A 24633-nucleotide genomic window follows, 5' to 3' on the forward strand; every position below is an offset into this window, starting at 1 on the left:
TTTTAGCTGTTCTATATTTATCATCTTAAAAATGTTAAACAATGTTTCTGAGCCATGTATATTTTGTAAATTGCAACTTTGTTCCGTTAAAAAAAAAAGTATTTTCTGTTTGTCCTCCGACTGCTGCTGATGTTAGCACACTGTTGTCCAGTAGGGGGCGCCTCCCGCCTTCACGTCTCCGTGCGCAGCAGCAATTTGACGCGTCGAGCGTCAGAACGAGGAAGTGCTGTCATGGAGAAGAACGTGAATCTGCAATAAATCCTCATTTTCCAAAGATTACAGAAACAAAAAGGTATTATTTCCAGCCACTGCGCAGACCCGGACCGGAATTATGAGGACCAATGAGAACACGTTACTGGAGGGACACAAAGTCGTGTTGGTTCCGTACAATGAAAGCCACGTTCCCAGGTCAGTTTATTGCACATCTGGACTGCAGCTGGACGGATGTTCGGATGTTTATGTCGGATATTCTTCTCCTGATGCATTGCTGCTATTGATTGTATGTGTGTGTGGACCTTGAAGGCTTTAATGTGCATTGAACGTACACACACACACACACACACACACACACACACACACACACACACACACACACACACACACACACACACACACACACACACACACACACACACACACACACACACAGTGTGCGTACTCCTGCCTGTAAATCGTGTTTGCTGTGTTTTCTTTGAATTTCATCGTTTGTGTGCTTATATACGTCACTGATATGCTTGTACTTATTAATATTCAGTATTATTCAATTGTATTCTCTCCTATATTATATTTAACTTTCTTTTCTATTTATTTTGGTTGGAGCATCGCTTTCTAATTATTTCTAATCCACTGTGTGTGTCTGTGTGTGTTTATAAATTCATTTTCATGTAAATTCTTTTTCTTTGTATATGTTTGTTTGTTTTTTTAATAAATTTTGTTTACGTTTTGAAAAGTCTGGAATGAACGAATGAAAGAAAGTGTCACAGTCTTGATCTCTCGTGATGCTCATCCCTCTCCAGGTTTCCAAACCACAGAATAAGACTTGTGTTTCCTGCAGGTACCACGAGTGGATGAAGTCGCCCGAGCTGCAGCAGCTGACAGCGTCCGAGCCGCTCACCCTGGAGCAGGAGTACGACATGCAGAAGAGCTGGAGGGAAGACGATGACAGTACGGGATTGTCCATCCCTCCATCCACCAGCTTCTATGTCGCTGACGGCAGGGTCATATGTTTAAGCATTATATTTACTGCTATTATTTTAGTTCACTCGTCAGACGTCTGCAACCTTTCTGACCAAAAGAGTTGTTTTTGTGATTTTGCACCAAATCAGATTTAAATGGAGCCACAAAGCATGTTAAACCTTTAAAATGAAGCCAACGCAGCCCATAGCTTCATATAGAGTTTAGATATATACGCACAACAACTTTATCTTATCGAGTTCTAATTACAAATTAGGGTGATAAGCTTTTTATTACATTGTTTTCGTACCTGATTTTAGAAGTTTCACTCTTCTTTTTCATAATATTTTGGCTGTTTTAACCATTTTAGGGGTTTCTAGAAGCTGTTTGAGCTTCATTTCCCCCCTTATCTCTTGTAGGTATTTTTAGCCAAGTGTTGAGTCTTTTTGAGACTCTGGTGTGTAAATAAGATGAAATGTTGATTTAATTGTGTGAAAGCTCTTCAGGCCGCCACATCATCTTGTCTAAACTGTGTCTCCAGAGTGCACCTTCATCATCTTGGATAAGCAGCGATGGGCGGATCCCAGTTCCAGGGATGAGCAGTGCATGGTGGGAGACGTCAACATCTTCCTGACCGACCCCTCCGACCCCTCTTTGGCTGAGCTGGAGATCATGATAGCAGGTTACACACACACATTTTTTGACAATTCACCACGTCAAACTGTAAATCTTGTGGCTCTTTCTCTCCCTCATACAAAGTATTGGTCTGGTTTTGACAGAGCCCAGTTACAGAGGGAAGGGCATCGGGAAGGAGGTGATGAACATGATGATGTGCTATGGTGAGAAATGTATTGCTGGAGATCTAAATTGTTGTTCAGAACCAAAGGAATGGCGACACTGCACACATTTTGACGCGTGTCACTGCGCATCTTAATATTTTCTTGGCAACAGAACCAATCAAGTCATATATATGGAGTTAGAAATAACATCAATGTTGATTTTAAACCGGAGAATGGCTTCAAGCGAGGAAGTTTGAAGAAAAATCTCTTAAATTGTGTAATTTTTTGTGAATGTTAGGTGAAGATATTAAACAATCCTGCGGTTTTTCAGTCACGGGAACCTCAACTTCTGTTATAGGGCGCGTTCACGTTCCCCTGTTGGAGTTCTCTTCAGGGAGACACCGTTTCGTTTGGGCGACGTGAACACGCCCACCAACTCTGAACCGAATCGAACGAGCGCAATGCATTCTGGGTAGTGACCAAACAACGCCAACCACGCAAATCAGAAGAAGCAGACGCAGAAAGAAAAAGTCGGCAGACGTGGAGTAGTGAGGAAGAAGTTGAGAGGAAGACTCTTCTTCTTCTGTGAAGGACCCCATAGTTACAGTTTTCACTAGTTTAACGAAGGATAAAGGAGATGCAGTGCAGGTCTTAAATGTAAAACTATTGGTCATGCTGCTTTTCTCACTCTTCTCTCCCTTGTGTCTGATGATGATGATGATGATGTCGTTGTCTTCTTCCTCCAGGAGTCAACAAACTCAGGGTCAAAAAGTTTGAGGCAAAAATCGGGCTGAACAACGAGGTCAGCATCGCCATGTTCAAGAAGATGCACTTCCAGGAGGTAATGAAGTGACCTCGTCGCTTCATGTGTTGTGAGACGGCGGCACCGTTCGTAAACCTTTTTTCACGACAGCGGCGCTCGGAGCCCCGTGTAAACGGGGGGGGGGCTTCAGCTTCAAAAGGCGTAAGTGAGAATCTGGTGGGTGTGCTTGTGTCTGCCGCAGGTGTCGGTGTGCAAGGTGTTCAGAGAGGTGACCCTGGTGTTGACCGTGGACGAGTCGGTCCAGACGAGGCTGCAGGACGACACGGCCCACATGAAGGAACGGGACTACAGACTGGCCTGCAGCAACAGACACGAACTGTTCTCACAGTGAAGCCGCTGCGCCGCCAGAGACTGAGGAACATCGTCCCGGAGGGGAAAATACACCAACGTTTTTTTTTTTCTTTTAGGTCACAGTAGGTTTACAGCACAGATATCTCAAGGCAATAAGCTCCGTGTTCCGGTAAAACATAGGAATTGATCCACCAAGGGGAAAAAAACCTCAATGAAACTGCCAACAGAGGGTTACCTGCCTCCATCAGACCCATTTACTGAAACTAAAGACGCAATGTAAACAAATTAGAATTTCTTTTTTTTTTTTTTTTTTAAACAGAAAAAGATTTTTGGAATTTTTAAGGGGAAAAACTCATAAAAGGGTAAAGAGTGCAGGCAGAAGTCATATTTATTTCTAGTATAAGTTTTTTTTGGTTCTAAATGTCTGAAGTAATGTAACAAGGTGAATGAAATGAAAAGAAACATGATATTATGTAAAACCATCAGTATAGTAAGTAAGTCAGTTGTAGGCAATATAGAACTGTCTTTCTGAATAAACGCTTGCCGTTGTCATACGTCGTCCCCTTTGCCTCTGTATTTGTAAGAACTGTGTTTTTTTTTTTGTTTTTTTTTACTGTCTCGAGATTTAATACGCATATTTCAGCAATTGTGTTGTTTTAGGGAATTTGAGTTGATTTACGAACTTTTCAAGAATTATAAACTGATTCCATACAGGAGCACTTCTTTCAAGTGTTTCATGTGAATACATGTTATTTAATTATCACAGTTGATCCTCATGAAAACGTTTCAATAGTAGATTAACTCCAAATACAACGTGACGACGTCATAAAGACCTTCCAGTCAAATTAGCTTTTTTTTAATTGACCAAATTAGACGAAAAGTCTTTTGGATCTAATTTATGTTCTGATTCTGAAGCGACAGAGGAAGAGGTTATACACTAGGCTGCCTCTTTTCTACTTTCTGTGCACAGCTAATGAAGATTAATCACAGCAACGCTACGATTAACACATTTGTCTCGTCTTTCCTCAAACGCGTCCCGATTGGTTTCCAATCCCAGACCGCCCGCCTGGAATCGACCCGCCGTTGTAAAAACACAAGAATCAGTCGGTGCAGTGCAGAGCCATTTAATGATGCGGACGGCGTTTCAGTGAAGCGATACAAAAAACCAGAGCAGCAAAGGGCCGATTTTCTCTGACGATAAGCAAGAAGACGATTCAATCTGGTCAAAAGTAACTGCTGGTGCTTCTCCATCAAAGTCTGGATTAAATCCTGTTGTTAAATTCCATATGGAGTTTTTAAAGAAGTTATAAAGAAACTTGGTGCTTTTTAACTGTTGGAAAGGGTCATTCATATTTACAGTAACATTCAGCAGAAATTAAAGACTGATGAAATTGGCTAAACGGGGGGAAAATGCATCTGAAAGTGAAATACAGCGGAGAGGTTGGGGAAGAAACTTCAGTTCTATGGTTAAAACATCCAAAATGATTGGCACATTTACACATGGCCGATGTGGGACTATCGAAGGCTCCAACTTGTAGGATTTGAAAGTTAAAAACATTTCGACTGAAAACTAAGAACGTGCATAATTTTAAGTTGAATTATCAACATTTGAAAATAGAGGACGCCACCTTTGTACGTTGTTGTATTTAATTACAAATTGAAGAGGATTGGAAGACTTTTTTTTTTTTTTTTTTAATTTTGATGGCTGAACCAAACACCTTCTCTCTCCGGGCTAAAATTAAGAAAGAAATAAATCAAATATTTACTGGATAAATCACAGTATCCTTTGAGAGAGTCAATAAAGTGGCTTTTAAGCGAACAAAGTCATGTTTTTAAATCATCTCCTGCATCTTTGTGTTGTTGTTGTGCCGGCCCACGTCACTGAACATGTCAAACCCATGTGGAACACAAAGCAGGCGGCTGCAGCTCGGCGGGCACCGGCGAGACATTTAAGATGGTTAGTTTTTTTTTAGTTTTTTTTTTAAAAACAGGCAAAGTACAAAGAGGATACAAGAGCGACAACAATTCCATAGGAATTTAATGATTTGAACACGTCTGTCCCCTCCTTCGTTCCATCGTCCCGTCTCTTCACCTCCACAAACAGGACGAGGGGATGCAAGGAAATTCATGATTTCTTTCTCTTTTAAAAATCCCCGGATTCTCGGGTGACGGCGGGAAACCTGCGGCTAGTTCTTGGAGGTTTGTGCGGAGTCGAGCAGCTCTCGGGCTGCAGACGACAGGTTCTGCAGCAGCTGTCTGACCACGCCCTCCTGCACTCTGGCCCAGGACAGGCCGTCGTCCACCGCCACGTTGACTGGCACGCAGACCGCCTCCCGCCGCAGGTCGGTCAGCCGGCAGGCGGCCGCGACTCCGGCCAGTCCCAGGAGTGAGAGGAGGAGGAGCTTGAACAGAAGGCCGCAGAGAGAACGCCGAGGTTTGGGCGCCGATTCCACCTTCACCCTTTTATCTGCTGGAATGAGCAGAACACTGAGGTGACCAAACTTTTTTTTTTTTTTTTTAAATCAATCCTCAAAGTTAAACTTGCATATCGGTCACACCCACCTGCCGCCTGGCCATTCTTCTTCTTCTTCTCTTCGCTCTTCTTCTTCTGTTGCTCCTGCGCAGCCAGGGCAGCCATCTGGGCGTTGTACTCTTTCCTCCTCTTCTCCTTTTCCTCGGCCTTCTCCCGCTTACGAGCCTCCTTCTCCCGGGCCTCCCGCTCCCTCAGCTTCACCTCCCGCTTCCTGTCCAGTTCTGATGAATGAAATGTTGTTAATTGTTTCATCAGGCGTACAACCTTCCTCTTTTGACTGGTGTCCGATAAGACCCCCCCACCATGGCGGGCTTCTCTGGTTGGGAATCACTGTATTAAGACCTTTATATAATCGTAAGCCTCTTAAGCAGAAGCAAGGAATGTTTATAGTTCGTTTTATAAAGAAAAACATGAGGCATCACCGATTTTCAATCAAAAAAATTATAAATCTACAAATCAGCAATGAAACAGCTTGATTCCTTCCTTGGAACATTTTGACTTTGATAAAGAACCATTGAGACTTACGTTGACCTTCGTATGCAACACAAACAATGTTCATCACAAAAATATATGAAATGAGAAAATTATAACTAATGATTCACCCCAGTTGAGTTTCAGTGATTAATCTCAGTCGGCTTCATTTTGACTGTTATTTCATTGCTCTGATTCCCACCTTTCTCTCTCAGGAGCCGTTTCTCTCGTACGCGGTCCACCTCCTCCTGGATGGCTCTGGTGTGCTGCAGAACCTGGAACAACAGGACATGCTTTTATAGACGACCGCATTGATATGAAATCTCCCAAGGTGCACTGCTCCGTTACCTTCACTGCGCACTGTTTGCACTGCTTCTCATCCAGACAGTCTCCTGCTGCCTTGGCCAAGCCGGGCTCCAGCGGGTTGTCTTTCAGATCCAGCCACTTCAGATTCTGAGCACAGAAACACAAAGAGAGTTGAAGGAGTCTGTAAAACCGTGTCACACTCAGCTGGAACTGCAGAACTATGACTTGGCTAGGATTACTACGGCGATATGAAGTGATAAATAATTATTAGAAAGGATCTGGTATGGCTCGTAGAGCCGCCTTTTCTGCATCAGAAACGCTCGTTCACGTAACGCGAGCACGCACCCGGAGGTGGGACAAGCTGGCGGGCAGGACGGTCAGCTTGTTGTTGTACAGGTCCAGATGTTGAAGGTTGACCAGGTTTCCCAAGTCATCCGGGAGACACGTCAGCTGGTTCTTACTCAGGTCCACCTTCACCAAGTGAGTCAGGTTGCAGAACTCTGGCTGTGTGAAGGAAATCCAAGCAAATCAGACACATCAGCTTCAGTAGATGTCGATGAGGACCCTGAAGGGGCTTCAAAATCAAATCATAGAAGGCGAGAAAAGGTGTTTTAGTCCTTTGAAAAATCTGATCCTGATGTCAGCCAGCCACTCCTCCGACTGACCTTTACTAATGAGTTAATAGTAGAGAAAATATCAAGAGGCGACAAAGTTACACTGTTTTTGGAGGAAAGTTTTAATTTGAAGGCATGAGGAGGAAGAGCGTTGGCACTGCTTCTACATATATGAGAAGCAAAGTAAAGTGTGTACGTATGGTAATTACGTCTGTTAAGGACGTAATTAAATCATCTGCGTATATTTGTTTGTCTGTTAGCAAGAGTACCTCAAAACTACTGAACAGATTTTGTCAAAATTGTCACCACTGATAGATATTAAGCCATGGAAGAGACCATTAAAATTTGAAGGCGATCCGGAATTTTTTTATTTATTTTTCTGAGTACAGGTCAACCTTTGGCAGACGTCAGAAATCTCTGATTGCTCTTGTTTAGCTTAAATCTGCAGGAGAGAGCCGACAAGTGGCGTGGCTATTTGTCCAATATATTTGATCTAGATTAGTGAGTACAAACCTTTTTTTTTTTCCCCTGGGGCAGCTTTACACATTAAATCTCCCATTGACAAGTTAGGACTAGGCTTGTATTTCACTTGGGATGAAGAAGACGCCGAGTCCTATGTAGTTATGTTAATCAACTGCCTTCAACAAATGAAAAATGTTGCCTAATGTCTTTATTTTTTTTCCCCATAAATTGAAATGGACCTACTCAGCTTGTTAAAATCAGCAATTACATCATCTTCAATCTGCTGTTTGTTGTTTAACTTGTTGTCAGGTGTTTTCCAATAATCTGGTAAAGTTTGATACTTACAGGCAGGGAGGTGATGTTGTTACAAGACAGATCCACAACAGTTGCTTTCGGGAATAAAGCCTGTTCACAACGATAAAACACAATATGAGGAATGATGCACTGTAGTCCGATTATGTACAACAGTCTCTGCCTAAACAAATGTGACAATGACCAGTTTAGCTGAAACCTGGTGTTTGATCTGAACAGCCAAAGTGGGAGAAACATCTCCAGATTGAAAAGTATCTCACCAGCTCTCTGACTGGCACCTCGGTGAGGTTACACAGGCTCAGATCCGCCTCATTCCCGCTCACTTTATCCTTCAGGTTCAACACTTTGCTGTTTTTACTCATCTTGAAGTCTGAGGACAGAAAACACGGAGACACACCAGCATGCCTCCAGTCAGACCTCCAACAGTTTGTAACTCATCTTCTTTAAATAGATCCGCTCACCTCGAAGGGAAGCTGAGAAGAAAGGCTCGTCCAGACGACGCGTCCAACTTTGAAATGTGTTGAAATGTGTTGGGAAAAGCCGAGAAGAGCTGTGAAAAGCTGCAGTTTGTGTGTTTGTGGCAGCTCGGACTGCCTCAATGAAAATCCACGTCACAGATTGAGGCACAGAGAGGAGAGGCTGCTGCCACAGCGCCGCCTGCAGGGGGGGATGACTACACGCAGCTTATTCAACTCATTAAACTTCAATTTACTGCATATTGACTGTGATTAATTGTAACTTCCCCAATCTCAACACGCTGGGCTTGTTGACACATGGACCTGAAGGAATCTCAGCAGAAAACCTCTTACCCTCTTTCAACCACTAGGTGCGTCTTTATTAAAATGTCAAATGGCTTGTGAACTGAATGTCTGCATACTGTGGTAATGCTATGGAAACATACTGACATGAGAATGTTTGGTATCAGAGTAAATACGTTTACTTGCCAAAAGGTTACTCTTTAATCATATTTGTATCTGGAAACCTACTTCTGTCCTCCTCTCAGACTAACAGGCATCCAATAGAACTGTAGTGAATAGTTCACTACAGTTCTATTGGATGTCTTCTCGGTATGATGATGATGATGTAGTAAGTGTTTTGCATCTACATTGAAATTTAATGACTTAGTGTTAAATCTTAACATACTATATATACACCTCTTCTAAAACAGTGGTTCGTGAAGTTATTTTTTCTCCTCTTTTCAGATTAAACGTGTATTAAATTAATTATACATTAATATGTTACTGCTCCTGGAAGCCGAGTTGTACATGGTGTTTATATTATCTTTATGTGGCGTTTTACTTCTTTATTTAGCAGGAATCTGCGCAGACACCTATATGCTTCGTCGCCATAGTAACCACGTAATAATCGTAACGAGTTATTAAAGTTTCGTTTCATTGTGATTGTTAGTTTGATCATGTGTTTTTGTGTGTGTGTGTTTTACCGAAGATATTCACATCTATCACTGTCACCGTGTTTAACGCTGAAGAAAGTAAAATAAAAATAAAGGCTGACCAAACAGATGCCTGTTCAAAACACAGAGTCAAAGACCTAAATATGCGGACTATAGTCAATAATAATGTAGTCAGCACGAGTCAATGTCACATAATAAAATGCGACTGTTAGCTCATGTGGACCGGACCTGCAGCTGACTTTAAAGTAGAAAAACAACAATGAACAATGGATTATTCTCAACCGAGGGAAACAGGGAGTGTGTCCTCAGAAGACACCGTGGAGATTCAAGGTGTGCATCAGGAATGTAACATCAACGAGACCACAGGTGAGTGTTAAAGTGTTGAATTCTAGAGTTCCTATATTCTGAGAATGAAAGATTTGGTTGCCAACCCTAGACGGTGTTGTTACAGCCTTTGGAAGTGAAAGCTATCATAAGTTTGACAGATTTACATTAGTGACAATACATTTTAAATGAAGAATTGAGTATGAATAATATTTTGAACATTTTTGAGTGTTATTACTCTTTGGTCCCTTTTTGCTTTTGTCACTTAATTATATAAATTATAGCTCCAATGTTCTGCATCCCTCAGAGTTATATCATTGGATCATTGTAATGTGCACATGTGTGTGTCAGTGTTATCTGCAGATGTGGTGGTTAAAAGAAGTTCCCCTTGAATGGAGCGCCATTCTGGACCAGCAGGACCCGGAGCTTGTCCACTTGAAGGAGGAACCAGAAGAGGTGCTGACTAGTGTGGAAAGACTGAAAGAAGACAGCAGCAGGTATCCACTCAGCAGTGTTCCCGAGGAAGAGGAGGATGAGGAGTGGCAGGAGCCTTTGTCAGATGCGAAACCTGAAAGTGAAGACCGTGATGGACTGTGGCAAGAGGTTCAATCAGCAGCGACATCTTTCCACGCACAGGACCAGGCACATCGGGGAGAAGCCCTTCGAATGTGGCTTTTGTAGTAAAAGGTTCATGCGTCAGGGTGATCTGGGTCGGCACGCCTTGATCCACACCGGCCTTAAGCATTTCCACTGCGACGTCTGCAGGATGAACTTTAGTCACATTGCACATTTTCAGTCGCACACGAGGGTCCACACGAGACAAAGACCTTTCTGTGAGGTTTGTGGGAAAAAGGTTCAGCCGCAAGACGCATTTTGTGACCCGCATGAGGGTCCACGCCGGAGAGAGGCCGTTTGAGTGCAGCGTTTGTGGAAAGAGGTTCAGCCAGAAGACTCGTTTCAAGAGTTCATACAGGAGAGAAACCCTTCAGGTTTATAGGGAAAGATTCACCCAACAGGGAAATCTGAAGAGACACATGAGGGCCCACAACTCCACACCTGCAGGGTTGGGACAAAAACACTAAAGAATTACTATCCTGCCTGATGTTCATGTCTTTTTTGTATTTCCTTTTGAAATATATATTTTTAAAATCTGCTTTCTTGTGTAACTATAGTATTTTTGTGTGCTGAATTGAAGAATGTTGAGTCAAAGTCAGACTCAGGCTTTAGTGAGTTTGTTTACTCTAAGAAAACTTCCTCTTCAGAAAGAATTAAATGCATCGATACTGCATTGACCTCTTCTGCCTGCCAAAGTTAGATTTCCTAAGTCTTTCCATTTCCACTTCTTTAATAAAAAGTTTTGAATGCACGGTTCAGGTTTCCCGTGGGCTCACCACCTGCAGGAAGGTTCTTAATTGGTGCTATGTGATCTGGGTGGCAGTGCTCAGACTGCCACCCCCGTGACCCGGAAACGGATAAGCGGGAGAAAATGGATGGATGGATGGATGGCTGGATGGATGGATGGTTCAAGTTGCACACAAGGGTCGACATGTGAAAGAAATATTGTGTTTTTTCTTTAATCTATTCAGGAAAATTTGAATTTCTTCATTACCTAGTGTAAATATTGTGTTCCCACGCACCAAAGACATGAAGGAGTGTTTGAAAATGTGTCTTTGTATTTTTGCTGGGCTGTGTCATTAAGTTTCCACTCCTGTCTGTGATTTTTAAATCTTTCCACGTCAGAAATTGTCACTTCGCATGGACTCAGGCTAACAGTTCAGGCTGAAAGAAGAAGAAGGAGTCTTGAACATAATCCAGTTTCTTTTTACTCCTAAGCTTAAAAGCAGCAGTCTGGGTCAGTTGCCATAGCAACTGCCTATGTTCCTACGGTAACTGCCTCCCTAATCCAAACCCACTTCTTGCCAGTTTTATTTTTTAGTTGAATTCAAGTTTTTTTGTTCCTCCTTGTGAGCCTGAAGCAGATGTTGAACACGGAGGCTCTTTCTCTTACATTAATGCGGTATTTCCTGTTGGAAGTGGTCTCTTCCAGCAGGATCTTGACCACTGAAGCACAGACGAAAATGGTTCAGGAATTTGAGTAGAAAAAACACATCAATTGTGAGCCCTGATATCCCCTAGATCTCAGTCCAGTGGAGTATCAGTGGAATGTGCTGCACAAACAAGAGTGAGATCTGTGGAAACTTGTCGCATACTTGATCAAAGCCACAGTGCTGAGACTTTTATTAATGGCTTCGACTGAAAAATAGATCTTAATATATTAGTAATATTAATATTTTTACAACATTAAGCATGTACAACAGTGCTAAAACATAAATAATAGTGTGTATATACAGTATATATATGTCATGTCATATAGAGTTTAAACATTAAACAAGAAGAATAACACATTCATCCCTGGGAATATGTGACAAAACGCTGGCAAAGACTGCAGAGTGACACACTTGAAGAAGAGTTCATCACAGTTTGGCTGTGATTGAGAATTTACCAGAGCGGTTGCCTTGACGGTTTCCACAGTTCCCAGTCCATGTTGGTGCGCAGCACCAGAGTACTGAGACAACCCTGGAACCTTAAAGCAGGTCTTGCAGATATGAATTTTCTTCTTCTCCTTCAACACTGAAAAATGTAGGGGCCCCTTGGTCCAGTATAAAATCATGGATTAAGCAGCTGGATGATGGTTATAAAAAAATGTTTGAAAATCCTCTTCATCTGAAAAACAAACACGTTGATGTGGCTGAAAGCACATACGTAGGTTGCACATTGATCCAGCAGCTCGATGTTTGTCACAGCTACTATAAATGAATATGTTAAGTGCACTTAAAAAACAACTCAATAAATTTATGATTTAAAAGTTGCACTTTACAAACAATTGTAATACATTATCCTCAGAAAAGTACATCAATATTTATAATAAAGTTACAATGAGTAGAGTTATTGCTTTATAGCTTATCCCCATTGTAGTCCTTTCTGCAGGCATTAAAAATGTATTCAAGACCAACAGCATCAGGGATTTGGGTTTCTTTGTAAGTCCACATCCTCCGTGTTAATCGATTTGTTGGTCGAGACAGCAGCAGGTTGTTTCACACCCCCACCGGAGGCTTTCGTCCTCGTGTGGACCCTCATGTGTCTCCTCAGGCCCGTCTGTCTGATGAAGCTCTTCCCACAGAACGCACAGTTAAAAGGCTTCTCACCCGTGTGAATCCTCATGTGTGTTCTCAGGTTGCCCTGGTGCCTGAAGCGCGTACCGCAAACATCACAGCTGAACGGCTTCTCTCCGGTGTGGATCTGAATGTGCCTCTTCAGATCTCCCTGCCGGATGAACTTAAATCCACAGAGATCACAAACAAACGGTTTCTCTCCCGTGTGCACCGTCATGTGTCTCTTCAGATCGATCCGATGCATGAAGCTCTTCTCACAGTGGTCACAGTCAAAAGGTCTCTCACCTGTGTGCACCCTGGTGTGTGTTTTCAGATTCCACTGATGCTGGAAGCTTTTACCACAAACATCACAACTGAAGGGCCTTTTCCCAGTGTGCACCCTGGTGTGTCTCTTCAGATCTCCCGGTATGGTGAATCCTTTATCATAGAAGTCACAAACCAAGTGTTTCTCTCCTGAGTGGACCCGACCACGGATTTTAGTCTCAGCACAAGATTCTGACAAAGGTCCCTGCCATTCATCATCATCATCCGTCTCAGAGGAGTCTGCATCCTTCCTATCAGTATTTAATAGTAAATGTCTCTTAGGTTCTGTGTTACTGGTCCCGTCGCAGTCCTCTACGGTTTTTAATGGTACAGCTAAGCTGCTGGTTGGAGGCTCGCTTGGAGTCTGAGAGGACTCAGCTTTCTCCTCTTCCTCCTCCTCCACCTCATCTTCACTCTTCACAACAACATGAAAGAGTGAAAACCTGCTGCACTTGTCATCCTCCTCCTCCTCTTCTTCTTGATTGTCTGTGAGTCCATGAAGTTGTTCTCCCTCCTGTTTGATCTGGAGATCTTCTGGTTCCTCCTTCATGTGCAGGTCCTGCTGCTCTTCACTGTGGATCCATGGAGCTGAAGGTGAGGCCCTGCTGTCATCATCCCTGTCCATCTTTAATTCTGTGTAATATGCTTGTATCTTTGGTGATGCTGGGATTTCTATTCCTGCACCAGTGACTAGTGGTCTGGGTGGCTGTGTTGATGTGGGCTGATCAGACACTGACTTTGGTTTAGAAGCTGGCTGGTGCTCCAAGGCCTCTTCGTCAACGCAGGCTGCTGCTCCTGGGAAGATGCCAGATGGTGGGTTCATGCCAAAGACGACTGTGTAGGGTGAATCCCCAATGGTGTCATATCGCTGCCTGTTCATGGCGAACATGATTCTTGGAAGCCAAGATGCCCAGGGGTAGTGGTCGCTGGTGTTGTCACTGTTGGCCTTCATCGCTGCAAGTTTCTGTTCCACAACTCGGTTCCCACGCTTGACGCATCCCTGAGACTGAGAGCGAAGCTGTCTGCCATTGACGAAGGTGACGTTGCCTCCCCAGGAGTCGGACAAAGCCCTGATGAACTGGTTGACAAACTCCCTGCCGTTGTTGCTGTGGAATATCTTCGGTGGGCCGAGGTAGGCCAAGACACGCTCTTCAATCATCTGGGCCACCTCCAGCGCTGACTTCTGCTTGAGGGGAAACAGAATGTGAAACTTTGAAAAGTGGTCCATGAAATGGGCGATGTACTTGTAGTCTCCATCCGGACAATGACACATGTCGATCAGGTCCACTTGCACTCGGGCCAAGAAGCCGTCCTCAACGATGAGTCGGGGGGGAGGCTTAATGACTTCAGGCTGCTTCAGCCTGCATGTTGGGCAGTTGTTACAGTACTCCTGGACTAAACGGCGGAAGATTCCAAAGTACTGGCGCTGAGCACACTGCAGGACCCTCTTGTACCCGCTGTGTTTCAGTTCCTTGGAGTGGATGTTGTGGATGATGTTGACAACGTTCCCGGAGTGAAGGACACGCAGATACAGAGAGTCACTGTCATCCTATTGAAACAAAAAATAATATTTCAATATAATATGATGTAAATATTATTTATTTTATTTACATTTATGGTGTAATATCTACCTTATTTTTGTTGTCATTGGGCACGACAAGAACCTGGCTAAGTCCAAGTTGTGGGAGATCCACGAGTTGAAACTCCCTCTTCTTTACCCAGTGTTTTAAGTATGGATCAACCCACTCTTGTGGATGCTGCAGGTGTTGGATAATGGAGTTGTACCTCTCTTCTGAGAGCAAGGAGGTCCTGGGAGATGCTCCAAGTTCATCAGCAAGACACTGCACGCGTTGTTTGAAGGCAAGTTCTTCCATGATGAGTAGTTGTTGGATATGTAGCAGCCTTACTAGTAGCACCTAGCAGTTGAAATGATCAGTTTGCTTAAGGTATTTTAGATTGATAAATTGCACTGCGCGATCGATTGATTATTTGCGCTCATCAACCAAAAGCAGTGCGCGAATGACCCATACTTGCGCGATCGGCCAATATGTGCGTTGATTAATGATTCATTATTTGAGCAGGGCGATCAGTACGTCGCCCTCTTAACATTTTTTTTAAGCAGGAATCTGCGCAGGCACCTATACGCTTCGTCGCCATAGTAACCACTTACTAACAGTAACAACGTGTTATTATTTCGTTATGACTGCTCATTTGTTATCGTTTATCTGGTTTTGTTTTAGTAGATTATTAGTGTGTTTTATTAAAGATATTTGTATCTGTCACCCCGCTTAGCGCTCAATTATGTAAAATAAAACAAATGCTGCCCGAACAAATGCCTGTTCAAAACACAGTCATCTAAGCGGAATAGAAATGTTTTACACAGCATCTCAAACACGTCAATAATAATATTGTAGTCAGCGTGATTCAACATAGAATAATAAAATCCGACTACCAGCTCACGTGGACCGAACCTGCATCTGAGATATATATATATATATATATATATATTAAAAAAACAACGAGGTGAGGGCAAAGATAAGAGTGTATTCAGAAGAGAAAGTGGAGATTAAAGGTGTGCCTTGTGATTATAACAACAACCAAACCACAGGTAAGTGTTAATGTGGAGTCACTGCAGGAGAAAACAGCAAACTGTCAGCTTGTGGGGTCAAAAGTAAGAAAACAGCAGGTTATATTCTTGTTAGTGTGCACTGATTCACACATGCATCATAGAGGCAGTAATCCCTGGCTGTGGCTGGGTCGTGACCTTGTGACCTCACCTTCTCACATCTATCCAGTGGGCATCTGGCTCCATGTGATTGGCCAAGTACAGCCCAGACATGAATACACAGTGCAGGGAAACATAACCACATTCAATGGGACTTTTTCTTCAGTTTATATTTGTGGTAGAAGAGTTCATCACATTTTGGCCCTGTTCAAGGATTTACCTGAGGGGTTTCCCCGACGATCGCCACAATTCTCAGTCCAGGCTGCTCTGCAGCATCATCACAAAAGAAACAGGCGAAGTTGCCATACCACATCACAACAGCTTCTTTATTTGTGATGGTGTCTAAAATGTCAAGTGCACTTACAAAACAACTTGTGATTTAAAAGTTGCACTTTTCACACCATTTTAATACATTATCCTCAGAAAAGTACATCAATATTTAAAATAAAGTTACAACGAGTAGAGTTATTGCTTTATAGCTTATCCCCATTGTAGTCCTTTCTGCAGGCATTAAAAATGTATTTAAGACCAACAGCATCAGGGATTTGGGTTTCTTTGTAAGTCCGCTTCCTCTGTGTTAATTGATTTGTTGATTGAGACAGCAGCAGGTTGTTTCACACCCCCACCAGGTGCTTTCTCCCCAGTGTGGACCCTCATGTGTCTCCTCAGGTCTACTTGTCTGGTAAAGCTCTTCCCACAGAACGCACAGTCAAAAGGCTTCTCACCCGTGTGGACCCTCATGTGTGTTTTCAGGTTACACTGGTGCCTGAAACTCGTACCACAAACATCACAGCTGAACGGCTTCTCTCCGGTGTGGATCCGGATATGCCTTTTCAGATCTCCCTGCCCGGTGAACTTTAATCCACAGAAGTCACAAACAAACGGTTTCTCTCCCGTGTGCACCCTCATGTGTCTCTTCAGATCGACACGCTGAGTGAAGCTCTTTCCACAGTGGTCACAGTCAAAAGGTTTCTCACCTGTGTGCACCCTGGTGTGTGTTTTCAGATTCCACTGATGCTGGAAGCTTTTACCACAAACATCACAACTGAAGGGCTTTTCCCCGGTGTGCACCCTGGTGTGTCTCTTCAGATCTCCCGGTATGGTGAATCCTTTACTACAGAAGTCACAAACAAAGGGTTTGTCTCCTGAGTGGACCCGACCACTGATTTTAGTCTCAGCACAGGATTCTGACAAAGGTCCCTGCCATTCATCGTCATCATCCGTCTCAGAGGAGTCTGCATCCTTCCTATCAGTATTTAATAGTAAATGTCTCTTAGGTTCTGTGTTACTGGCCCCGTCGCAGTCCTCTATACACCCTCCAGTTTGAATCTGTGCAGCTAAGCTGCTGGTTGGAGGCTCGCTTTGAGGCTGAGAGAATTCCGCTTCCTCCTCTTCCTCCTCCTCCACCTCATCTTCACTCTTCACAATAACATGAAAGAGTGAAAACCTGTTGCATTCGTCATCCTCCTCCTCCTCCTCCTCCTCCTCTTCTTCTAGATTTTCTGTGATTCCATGAAGTTGTTCTCTCTCCTGATTGATCTGAAGATCTTCTGGTTCTTCCTTTATGTGCAGGTCCTGCTGCTCTTCACTGTGGATCCATGGAGCCTCTTCTTTAACCACCAACAGTTGCTGAAAATCTGCAGGCAAAAGTAAAACACATGTTCAAAAATATGAAGATGTTGCTTTAAGTAAATTCACTCTGAGCTTTAAAATTGCTTCATCATAATTTTTTTTTTTAATTTCTGAATCCAAATTTCAGCAATTTAAGTGTTCGGGATGAACCACACTCTGAAATGTCTCAATTGTCTAAACAAAAAAAATAATAATTAAAGCACATAAAAGAATAGCATGTGGCATTTTGTATTGGAAACAAATGTGGATACAAAAAATAATTCTATTAGAAGCATAACTGTACTGGCTTTAAAATGCAGAGTGAAAGGTGTGAATATTGTTAGAAAGTCTCTCTGAATGATGCCAAAGTCTGAATTTCCCACTTGAGCAGTCTGTTTCTTACTGCCATACTAAATGGGAAGGCAGTGTTTTTTTTTAACAACTATTGACTATTTTAAGCAGAGTATGTCCCTCAAGGTTATTTATACCTTCCAAACTAATTTTAATCAATTGATTTGAAGAGTTGGTTGTTGTCATGTACACATTTCCAACATGGAGGTTGGATTTTTGCGTCCAACACATTTCCCAGCTGCCTGAGCCCAGTGTAAATTTAAAACATGAATAGAATTACATATTCACTGCAAAACACCTAAAAATACAACCTAATCATGGCACTGGGTGAATATAGTCCCCAGGTTACATGATTGATGAGTTAAATATCCATAACATGAGATTTCAGTCATCCAGTCAAACAGCAGCAGAATGGGCAGTTTGGAATCAGAGATGGAGATTTGGCAAAGTTTCAATGGGCGCAACCCACAGCCTCAGACAACAAAGAAATAATCCAGCAAATCCACGAAAGTCCTTCATTTTAATGCCATGTGTGCTTATTCTGTTCTAGCTAAAGCAGCTGTCAGTGAAGACATTTAATTCAATGTGCATCTTACCAGCAGTTTGGTTTCCAGTATTATCCTGATGACGACAAACGCCCGAAGGTTTAATCTCCTGTTTCTCGTCTAAGTGCAGAGTCTCGGTTTCGTGTTGCTGTAAATAATCCACTTCGTTCATAGTGTCTCCTTCTCCTCCTTCTTCTGGACTCAAGCGGGGAGATTTATTTATTTATTATTTCTATTTTCAATCAGGAATCTGCACGAGCACCTATATCCTCCGTCCCCATCGTAACCACCACAGCAACACCGGCATCTGTGTGTTTACATTCTATATTCATTTAAATCTAAAACGGTTTTATTCTCAACCGATACGTGTTAATATATTGGGAGGAGGTTTATTTTTATTCAAACACTAAATTTAAAACGGGAAAAAGGTTCCAAACGCTGATTAGGCTACTGACATCTTGTGGTCAGTTTGGGAAACTACAACACATTCATGCAAGACTCGGCTTAAAAAGAGTGATAACTTTGACAAGGTGAAGAAATGAACACAATATTTAGGTTTACAAGATAATGTCTCTAGTGCCATAACTTATAAACAAGTCATGACTCTGTGCCATTTAGGTTGATAGCATGAAGATAATTACTATATAATTTAAACAAATCTTTAAAAAAAAATGGAGAGGAGAGGCAAGTTTATTTGTGATCTTTTAGCGCTGCTCCTCTGTACTGCTGTCTGGGACTGGTAACTCAGAGTCATCTGCAACACAAGAGTGTTTATTTGGTCGCTGGTCATATGATGTGATAGGAAGGTTATTATATATCAAATAATACTGGCCTATATATTTTTTCCAAGTATTCATATTATAATCATTCATTGTTATCTTAGGAGCCAAATTCATCACATTTTGTATTATTTTTGCACAACAGGCTTTTTCTCCCGAGTTCTCTTCCGTGTTGTTCAGTAATGATGTTATGAATTCTGACAGATCCTGTTATAAATACATCAAAATGCTTGGGACTCTGTAAATCGTGCTTTTTGTTTTCTGGTAATTTTATTATTTTCTGTCACTGCTTAGCCCTTCATATACTAACATTGACTCGTGTGCATTTTCAATATAGCTGAATATAAGAAGTGTTAATGAGGACAAAATAGACGTTAAGCTTCGCTATAAGTCATGAAATAGAAAAGTAATCCAATCAGTTATTTCTGTGTATGGAAAGAGATGCTGAAGTGAGACTTCCAAGAAGTGAAAATTCACCTTGTAACTCTTCCATGTTCGCCTCAAAAGCTCCCTGTAGATCCTCAGTGGATAAAACCCTGACCTCATCTCCCAAAGGGTCTCGAAGCAATTCCAGATGATTTCTGGAACAAAATCGTGCGTGTGCGGTGTGTGTGTGGGTGTGTGTGTCCAAAGAATGACAGGAGCCTTTTTCAGCAGGAAAATCGGACATTGTTCTCAAAAGTAAAATAAAGACTGCCTAAAGACTACATAAAACTGTAAAAGTCAAAGAAATAGAATGCATTTTGTGGTTCATTGAATTCTGGTGACAATATGAGGAAACTGCAACACAGGCAATCAGCCTGAAACTATTGGATTACATCCATATTTTAAATAAATAATCATATAATCAATTTGCATAGGATGATTTATATTCAGCAGATTCTTTTCAGTAGAATAAACTACAAAGTGGCGAAAGCATCAATACTAAAAAATAAATACAATGGAAGTACACACATATACAAAAAATGTCGGTTATTCAGCACCAGAATGACAAAATGTCCACGTCGAGTTTGAAGGGGGGAAAAGACAAAAGACAAGACATTTTTAATTTAAATGGACTCGCATGTGTTTTTTAAGGTACGTTTTCCGGTTGAATGTCTTGGAACAAAGTCCACATTCGAATGGTTTCTCCCCCGTGTGCACTCTCATATGTCTCTTCAGATTCACCCGCTGCGTGAAGCTTTTCCCACAGAAGTCACAGTCAAAAGGTTTCTCACCTGTGTGCACCCTGGTGTGTGTTTTCAGATTGCACTGGTGCCGAAAGCTTTTACCGCAGATGTCACAGCTGAAGGGCTTCTCCCCGGTGTGCACCCGGGTGTGTCTCTTCAGGTCTCCCTGCACGGTGAACTTTTTCCCACAGAAATCACAAACGAAGGGCTTCTCTCCCGTGTGGACCCTCATGTGTGCCTTCAGGCTTCCCAGCTGGGTGAGCTGCTGGCCACAAACATCACAGCTGAATAATTTACCTCCGTGTTGCTCGCCCGTCTGTGATGCTTGGCCGCTTTCAGACAAAGGCTTCTGCCACTCGTTTTCATCTTCAACACTGACTTCAGTCTCAGCAGAGTCTGAATCTTTTCCAGCTGTGTTTGACTTTGAACGTCTGCCAGGACGTTTGTTCTTGACTCCTTTGCCGTCGCCTACATCACGTCTGGTTTTCACCCGTTCAGCTGAGCTGCTGGTTGAAGCCTCCGCTCGAGACTTAGGTACTTCCTCATCGTCCTCACTCTTTATGATAACACGGATGACTGACAGCCTGCTGACATCCTCCTCCTCATCATAATCATCATCATCATCAATCTCCTCCTCCTCCTCGTCCTCCTCCTCCTCCTTCAGATCATGAATATTTTCTTCCTCCTGAATGATTTCAGGTTCTTCTGGTTCCTCCTTAATGTCCACATCCTCCTGGTCCTGACAGGGTTTCCAGGAAGCCTCTTCTTTGATAACAATCAGCTGCTGGATGCCTGCACACAACATACAACACGTCGACTATTGCGCAGTTTTGCAAGATTTTTTTCTCCAGACATTTCAAAGATGAAAAATAGTGACAAAAGCCCATATAAAAAGAGAGAACTTTTTGTTTAGTTTTTCTATATCTATTTTTGTGTATATCAAATTTTCCAGTAATTAAAAATTGTATTAATCGCCAGATCATGAATCGATTTTTTCAGGTATAAAACATTTGCAAAACCATCAGCTATACAATCTTTGTCAGGTTAAGAGTAACTGTTGTCATCTAAATGTCTCAAAAATTCAGCAGAAGGATATACATCATAAAGTGAACCTCTTTCCCTTTTGGGGCCAGAGGAAACTTGGAGAGAAAAAAACAAAAAACTTTTCGGCATCCTTTTTTAGTAATAAATCGTAAAATTGAGAATGTTAGATGAAGATTGAGATAGGTCTCGTCTTATTGTGCAGTTTTAAATTAGAGTGGATATTTTGACGGTTGGGGGAAATGATAGGGTGGCATTGTTTAGAAGTAAATTATTATTTTAATTTAATTTAATAGAACGAAAAGCAGAGGGTAGAATATTTGCATTATTATCGAAGAGACGGAACACAGACAAGATTCCACTCCCGAACACTAAATCTTGGCCTAAATTTGAACTTTGAAGAACTACAAAGAAAGTCCCTGTGTGCGCCGCTATAAACCATCCGGACGCTACACTGGGATGTAAAAGTTCCGCTATAATAACAGTTTTAGCCGATGTTACTTTTTAAATCTTCGCATGGTAAAAAACAAAACAAAAAACAAAGTTACTTTAAATAAATATCCAAGCAGTCATTTTCAAATGAAATGGAACATTAAGTAGAATGAGCTACAAAAATAGCGTCCTTCACTAAAAATCGCCCGGGTAGCACAAACTCAAACATTTTATTTTGTAAAGATAATTCTTTTAAAGATTAATAGAACATAATATTACCGGAATAAGGGTTCAGATTATCTTTCCATTTGTTTAAGCAGCATTTGTGTGTGAATGTTGCATTCCCACAGTTTATTCAATCTTAATAACCGCCCACACACGATTATCAAGCTTCGCTTTCTTTAATCCTCCAGTAGACATCAAATATCTTCTTTTTCTCTTACCATCAGTCTGGTTTGAAGCATTATCTTGCAGCTGACAGGCACCAAGACGTTTAATCTCCTGTTTCACCTCCAAATGCAGATTTTCAGACGCGTATTGCTGAAAATAATTCACTTCATTCATGGCGTCCACACTTCTTTTATAAACGGGATGACTGGGAGTCGTCGAAGAGGATCCGGGAATGATTAAAACCTCGACCGAACACGACTCATAATCTGTGTGTGCCGCTGTCCTTTCATCTTAATCCCAGTCTGTCATTTCATCTGTGGGAGGAAGGACTCACACGGAACCCTTCATCATCTTTTTCATCAGGATTCTGCATGGACACCTAAAGTCTCCGTCAATGGTTTTTATCACGTTGATAACTTAAAAAAAACACATTTAATCTATTTTATTATAAAATAATTCATATTGTATATTTCAAAAAATAAATAAATAAGAAAAACGGACTAAAACGTGTTTAGAATTGTAAAAACATCAGTAAAACTCTGTTTCACCATCTGGTCACTATGATGAACTGCAGCTCTCTCTCCTGTTTCTCCCATAGACATGCAGTATATAAATCCATGGTTTCTCCCGTTTGCACACTGATGTGTATCTCTAAACCTCCAAACTATTCTCACTTTTCTTTCGTTACAGCTCCAGAATCTAAAAAAGGTTCCTGCCATATAACATAATTTCTGTCTGACCAGTTTGAATCCTTTCCACCAGTGTTTGACTGTAAATTTCTCTTCCACATGACGTCCTGTTTTCAGTTGGTTAATTCAGCTGCTGTTCAGATCAAATTGATGACTCAAGGTCCTCCTCCCCATCTTCCCTCTTCACAAGAACTCTAATGAGAGGAAACCTGCTGATTATCTCCTCAGCCGACTCCTCCTCAGTCCATGAAGTTGTTCTCCCTTCTGACCACTCTAGAAAATTTTTGGTTCCTCTCTTTTTTCTTTGCAACTTTTTATTTTTTGAATGATAAAAAAAAGTCTGTTTCTGTTTTCTCTTTTATGTACAGCGCCTGTTGTCCCTGCGGATCCAGGGAGCCTTTTCTATAATCACTAACAGCTGCTGGGTGTTTGCAGAAAGACAGAAATGTAAACCACGCATGTAACTACTATCATTATGCAGGTTGATTACTGAGAACTGGACGGATTTCAGAAGAAGCCAAATAAATCTGTTGCTTTCAAACTACGTATGTCTGCTTGTGCAACAAGGGAATTGAAATAGATGTACATGAGTAAGAAAGAATCTTCTTTTCACAAACATTTACTCTGATCCTGAAAAAAATTTATTCCACATTTAGATACTCTGACTCATTGATAAACTCTCCACCAAACCACCAATAAATCTTTTTTATGGAGCACTTCTTGTTACAGTAAAATGTAACATAAAGTCCTCTTTAAAAGGAGGACTTTATGTTACATCATTCAGTCCTGTCCACTCACCCCTCATAACCCCCCACAACCCTCCACTTTCTTCTCTTCACCAAAGGTGATTAGAAGACATACAGAAAGATACGTCTAAGAATCAGCCAAATCACTGCTTCTGGTCCTCTTCAGCACACATGTGGCTGTATAATAAGAGTAAATGGAAGTGTGAGATGCTATTTTTGAAGAAACAATCTCCAACATCTGGGATTTTAACAAACTGATCAAAAAGGCCAGGTCAGTTGTGGGCTCGAAACTCGCCTCTCTGCAGGAGGTGTCTGAAGACCGACTATCGGCAAAGTTGCTTACAATCATGTACAATGTCTCCCATCCACTGCATGAAACACTCTATAACCTGAAGAGCAGCTTCAGCCACAGACTTATCCAGCTTCGCTGTCTGAATGAACACTTCAGGAAATCGTTCCTTCCCAGTCCCATCAGACTCTATAATGTATCTACTTCTGCCCACCGGAATCCTCACTAAAACACAAGAATCTCTGCCTCCTACACTGCAAAATATCTTTATATGTGGATGATTATATTGATTATATGTGATGTGTTCCTACTATCTATCTATCTATCTATCTATCTATCTATCTATCTATCTATCTATCTATCTATCTATCTATCTATCTATCTATCTATCTATCTATCTATCTATCTATCTATCTATCTATCTATCTATCTATCTATCCATCTATCTATCTATCTATCTATCTAAAACACATAACTGTTGAAACTTGATACCATGTCTCCTGATGATATTCCCAAGTCGGAGCATGTTTAAATTAAAAAGCAAGGAGCCCAAGATTGAGCCTTGTGGCACACCACATTGTATTTCATGGACTCTTGAGGAACATGTCTCCAGAGTCTCCATGAATGTTTGATCTGAGAAGTTGGAGCTGAACCGGTTGAAGACAGAGCCAGAGAGGCTGACCAGGTACCGCAGTCTGGTTGCTTTCTCTTTAGTGACATTTGAGGTTGACCATGGATCCTGCATTCATCAAGAGGTTACAAAGTGCAGTCCAGCTTCCCATGAGAAAAATCCAATATTCAAGTTAGCCCTTGAAATCTTTTTGTTTGTTAGATTACTAACAATGCTAGAGCTGAAACGAAAACTGATAGGAAGTCATCCTGATGGAAAAA

The 24633-nt window shown here is 41.8% G+C and overlaps 5 protein-coding genes across 6 annotated transcripts; 1 reads left to right on the forward strand and 4 right to left on the reverse strand.

The window, feature by feature from the left end:
* The first annotated feature begins 180 nt into the window (after positions 1-180).
* On the forward strand, positions 181-3618 carry nat9 (N-acetyltransferase 9). Its single transcript, XM_080463265.1, has 6 exons — positions 181-408; positions 1055-1164; positions 1715-1855; positions 1953-2012; positions 2699-2793; positions 2957-3618. Exons 1-6 carry the CDS (start codon positions 332-334, stop codon positions 3104-3106), a joined length of 633 nt encoding a protein of 210 aa, XP_080319391.1. The 5' UTR covers positions 181-331; the 3' UTR covers positions 3107-3618.
* A 1375-nt stretch (positions 3619-4993) lies between these two features.
* lrrc59 (leucine rich repeat containing 59) lies at positions 4994-8378 on the reverse strand. 2 transcript variants are annotated; one of them, XM_080463246.1, is made up of 8 exons: positions 8226-8378; positions 8025-8134; positions 7798-7857; positions 6722-6880; positions 6419-6523; positions 6273-6345; positions 5629-5820; positions 4994-5533 (listed from the first exon to the last, which is right to left on the reverse strand). In XM_080463246.1, exons 2-8 carry the CDS (start codon positions 8124-8126, stop codon positions 5253-5255), a joined length of 972 nt encoding a protein of 323 aa, XP_080319372.1. In that variant the 5' UTR covers positions 8127-8134; positions 8226-8378; the 3' UTR covers positions 4994-5252. The 2 variants fall into 2 exon arrangements, with proteins under 2 accessions (XP_080319372.1, XP_080319371.1); XM_080463245.1 differs by having other exon boundaries at positions 4994-5536.
* A 3959-nt stretch (positions 8379-12337) lies between these two features.
* On the reverse strand, positions 12338-15095 carry LOC308112139 (uncharacterized protein). Its single transcript, XM_080467391.1, has 2 exons — positions 14607-15095; positions 12338-14524 (listed from the first exon to the last, which is right to left on the reverse strand). The coding sequence occupies exons 1-2, from the start codon at positions 14847-14849 to the stop codon at positions 12518-12520; spliced, it is 2250 nt and encodes a 749-aa protein (XP_080323517.1). The 5' UTR covers positions 14850-15095; the 3' UTR covers positions 12338-12517.
* Positions 15096-16001: 906 nt separating this feature from the next.
* On the reverse strand, positions 16002-18402 carry LOC308123817 (uncharacterized protein). Its single transcript, XM_080486511.1, has 2 exons — positions 18259-18402; positions 16002-17337 (listed from the first exon to the last, which is right to left on the reverse strand). The coding sequence occupies exons 1-2, from the start codon at positions 18377-18379 to the stop codon at positions 16238-16240; spliced, it is 1221 nt and encodes a 406-aa protein (XP_080342637.1). The 5' UTR covers positions 18380-18402; the 3' UTR covers positions 16002-16237.
* A 1235-nt stretch (positions 18403-19637) lies between these two features.
* Positions 19638-22387, reverse strand: LOC308118205 (uncharacterized protein). The gene is made up of 2 exons (XM_080477518.1): positions 22072-22387; positions 19638-20947 (listed from the first exon to the last, which is right to left on the reverse strand). Exons 1-2 carry the CDS (start codon positions 22190-22192, stop codon positions 20031-20033), a joined length of 1038 nt encoding a protein of 345 aa, XP_080333644.1. The 5' UTR covers positions 22193-22387; the 3' UTR covers positions 19638-20030.
* Between the last annotated feature and the right edge of the window lie 2246 nt (positions 22388-24633).

Source organism: Lipophrys pholis, assembly GCF_963383615.2.
Source record: "Lipophrys pholis genome assembly, chromosome: 1".
In the NCBI taxonomy this organism is placed as follows: domain Eukaryota; kingdom Metazoa; phylum Chordata; class Actinopteri; order Blenniiformes; family Blenniidae; genus Lipophrys; species Lipophrys pholis.

What these genes read in the sequence shown, in the direction of transcription:
- nat9 (XM_080463265.1), top strand. Translation starts at nt 332, where the DNA reads ATGAGGACCAATGAGAACACGTTACTGGAGGGACACAAAGTCGTGTTG. An exon ending in GCTGGAGATCATGATAGCAG is followed by an intron (nt 1,856 to 1,952) that starts GTTACACACACA and finishes TGGTTTTGACAG; the next exon opens with AGCCCAGTTACAGAGGGAAG. An exon ending in GAACATGATGATGTGCTATG is followed by an intron (nt 2,013 to 2,698) that starts GTGAGAAATGTA and finishes TTCTTCCTCCAG; the next exon opens with GAGTCAACAAACTCAGGGTC.
- lrrc59 (XM_080463245.1), bottom strand. Translation starts at nt 8,126, where the DNA reads ATGAGTAAAAACAGCAAAGTGTTGAACCTGAAGGATAAAGTGAGCGGG. An exon ending in ACAACATCACCTCCCTGCCT is followed by an intron (nt 6,881 to 7,797) that starts GTAAGTATCAAA and finishes TCCTTCACACAG; the next exon opens with CCAGAGTTCTGCAACCTGAC. An exon ending in GAAGAATGGCCAGGCGGCAG is followed by an intron (nt 5,537 to 5,628) that starts GTGGGTGTGACC and finishes TGCTCATTCCAG; the next exon opens with CAGATAAAAGGGTGAAGGTG.
- LOC308112139 (XM_080467391.1), bottom strand. Translation starts at nt 14,849, where the DNA reads ATGGAAGAACTTGCCTTCAAACAACGCGTGCAGTGTCTTGCTGATGAA. An exon ending in CCAATGACAACAAAAATAAG is followed by an intron (nt 14,525 to 14,606) that starts GTAGATATTACA and finishes TTGTTTCAATAG; the next exon opens with GATGACAGTGACTCTCTGTA.
- LOC308123817 (XM_080486511.1), bottom strand. Translation starts at nt 18,379, where the DNA reads ATGAACGAAGTGGATTATTTACAGCAACACGAAACCGAGACTCTGCAC. An exon ending in TACTGGAAACCAAACTGCTG is followed by an intron (nt 17,338 to 18,258) that starts GTAAGATGCACA and finishes TTTTGCCTGCAG; the next exon opens with ATTTTCAGCAACTGTTGGTG.
- LOC308118205 (XM_080477518.1), bottom strand. Translation starts at nt 22,192, where the DNA reads ATGAATGAAGTGAATTATTTTCAGCAATACGCGTCTGAAAATCTGCAT. An exon ending in TGCTTCAAACCAGACTGATG is followed by an intron (nt 20,948 to 22,071) that starts GTAAGAGAAAAA and finishes TGTTGTGTGCAG; the next exon opens with GCATCCAGCAGCTGATTGTT.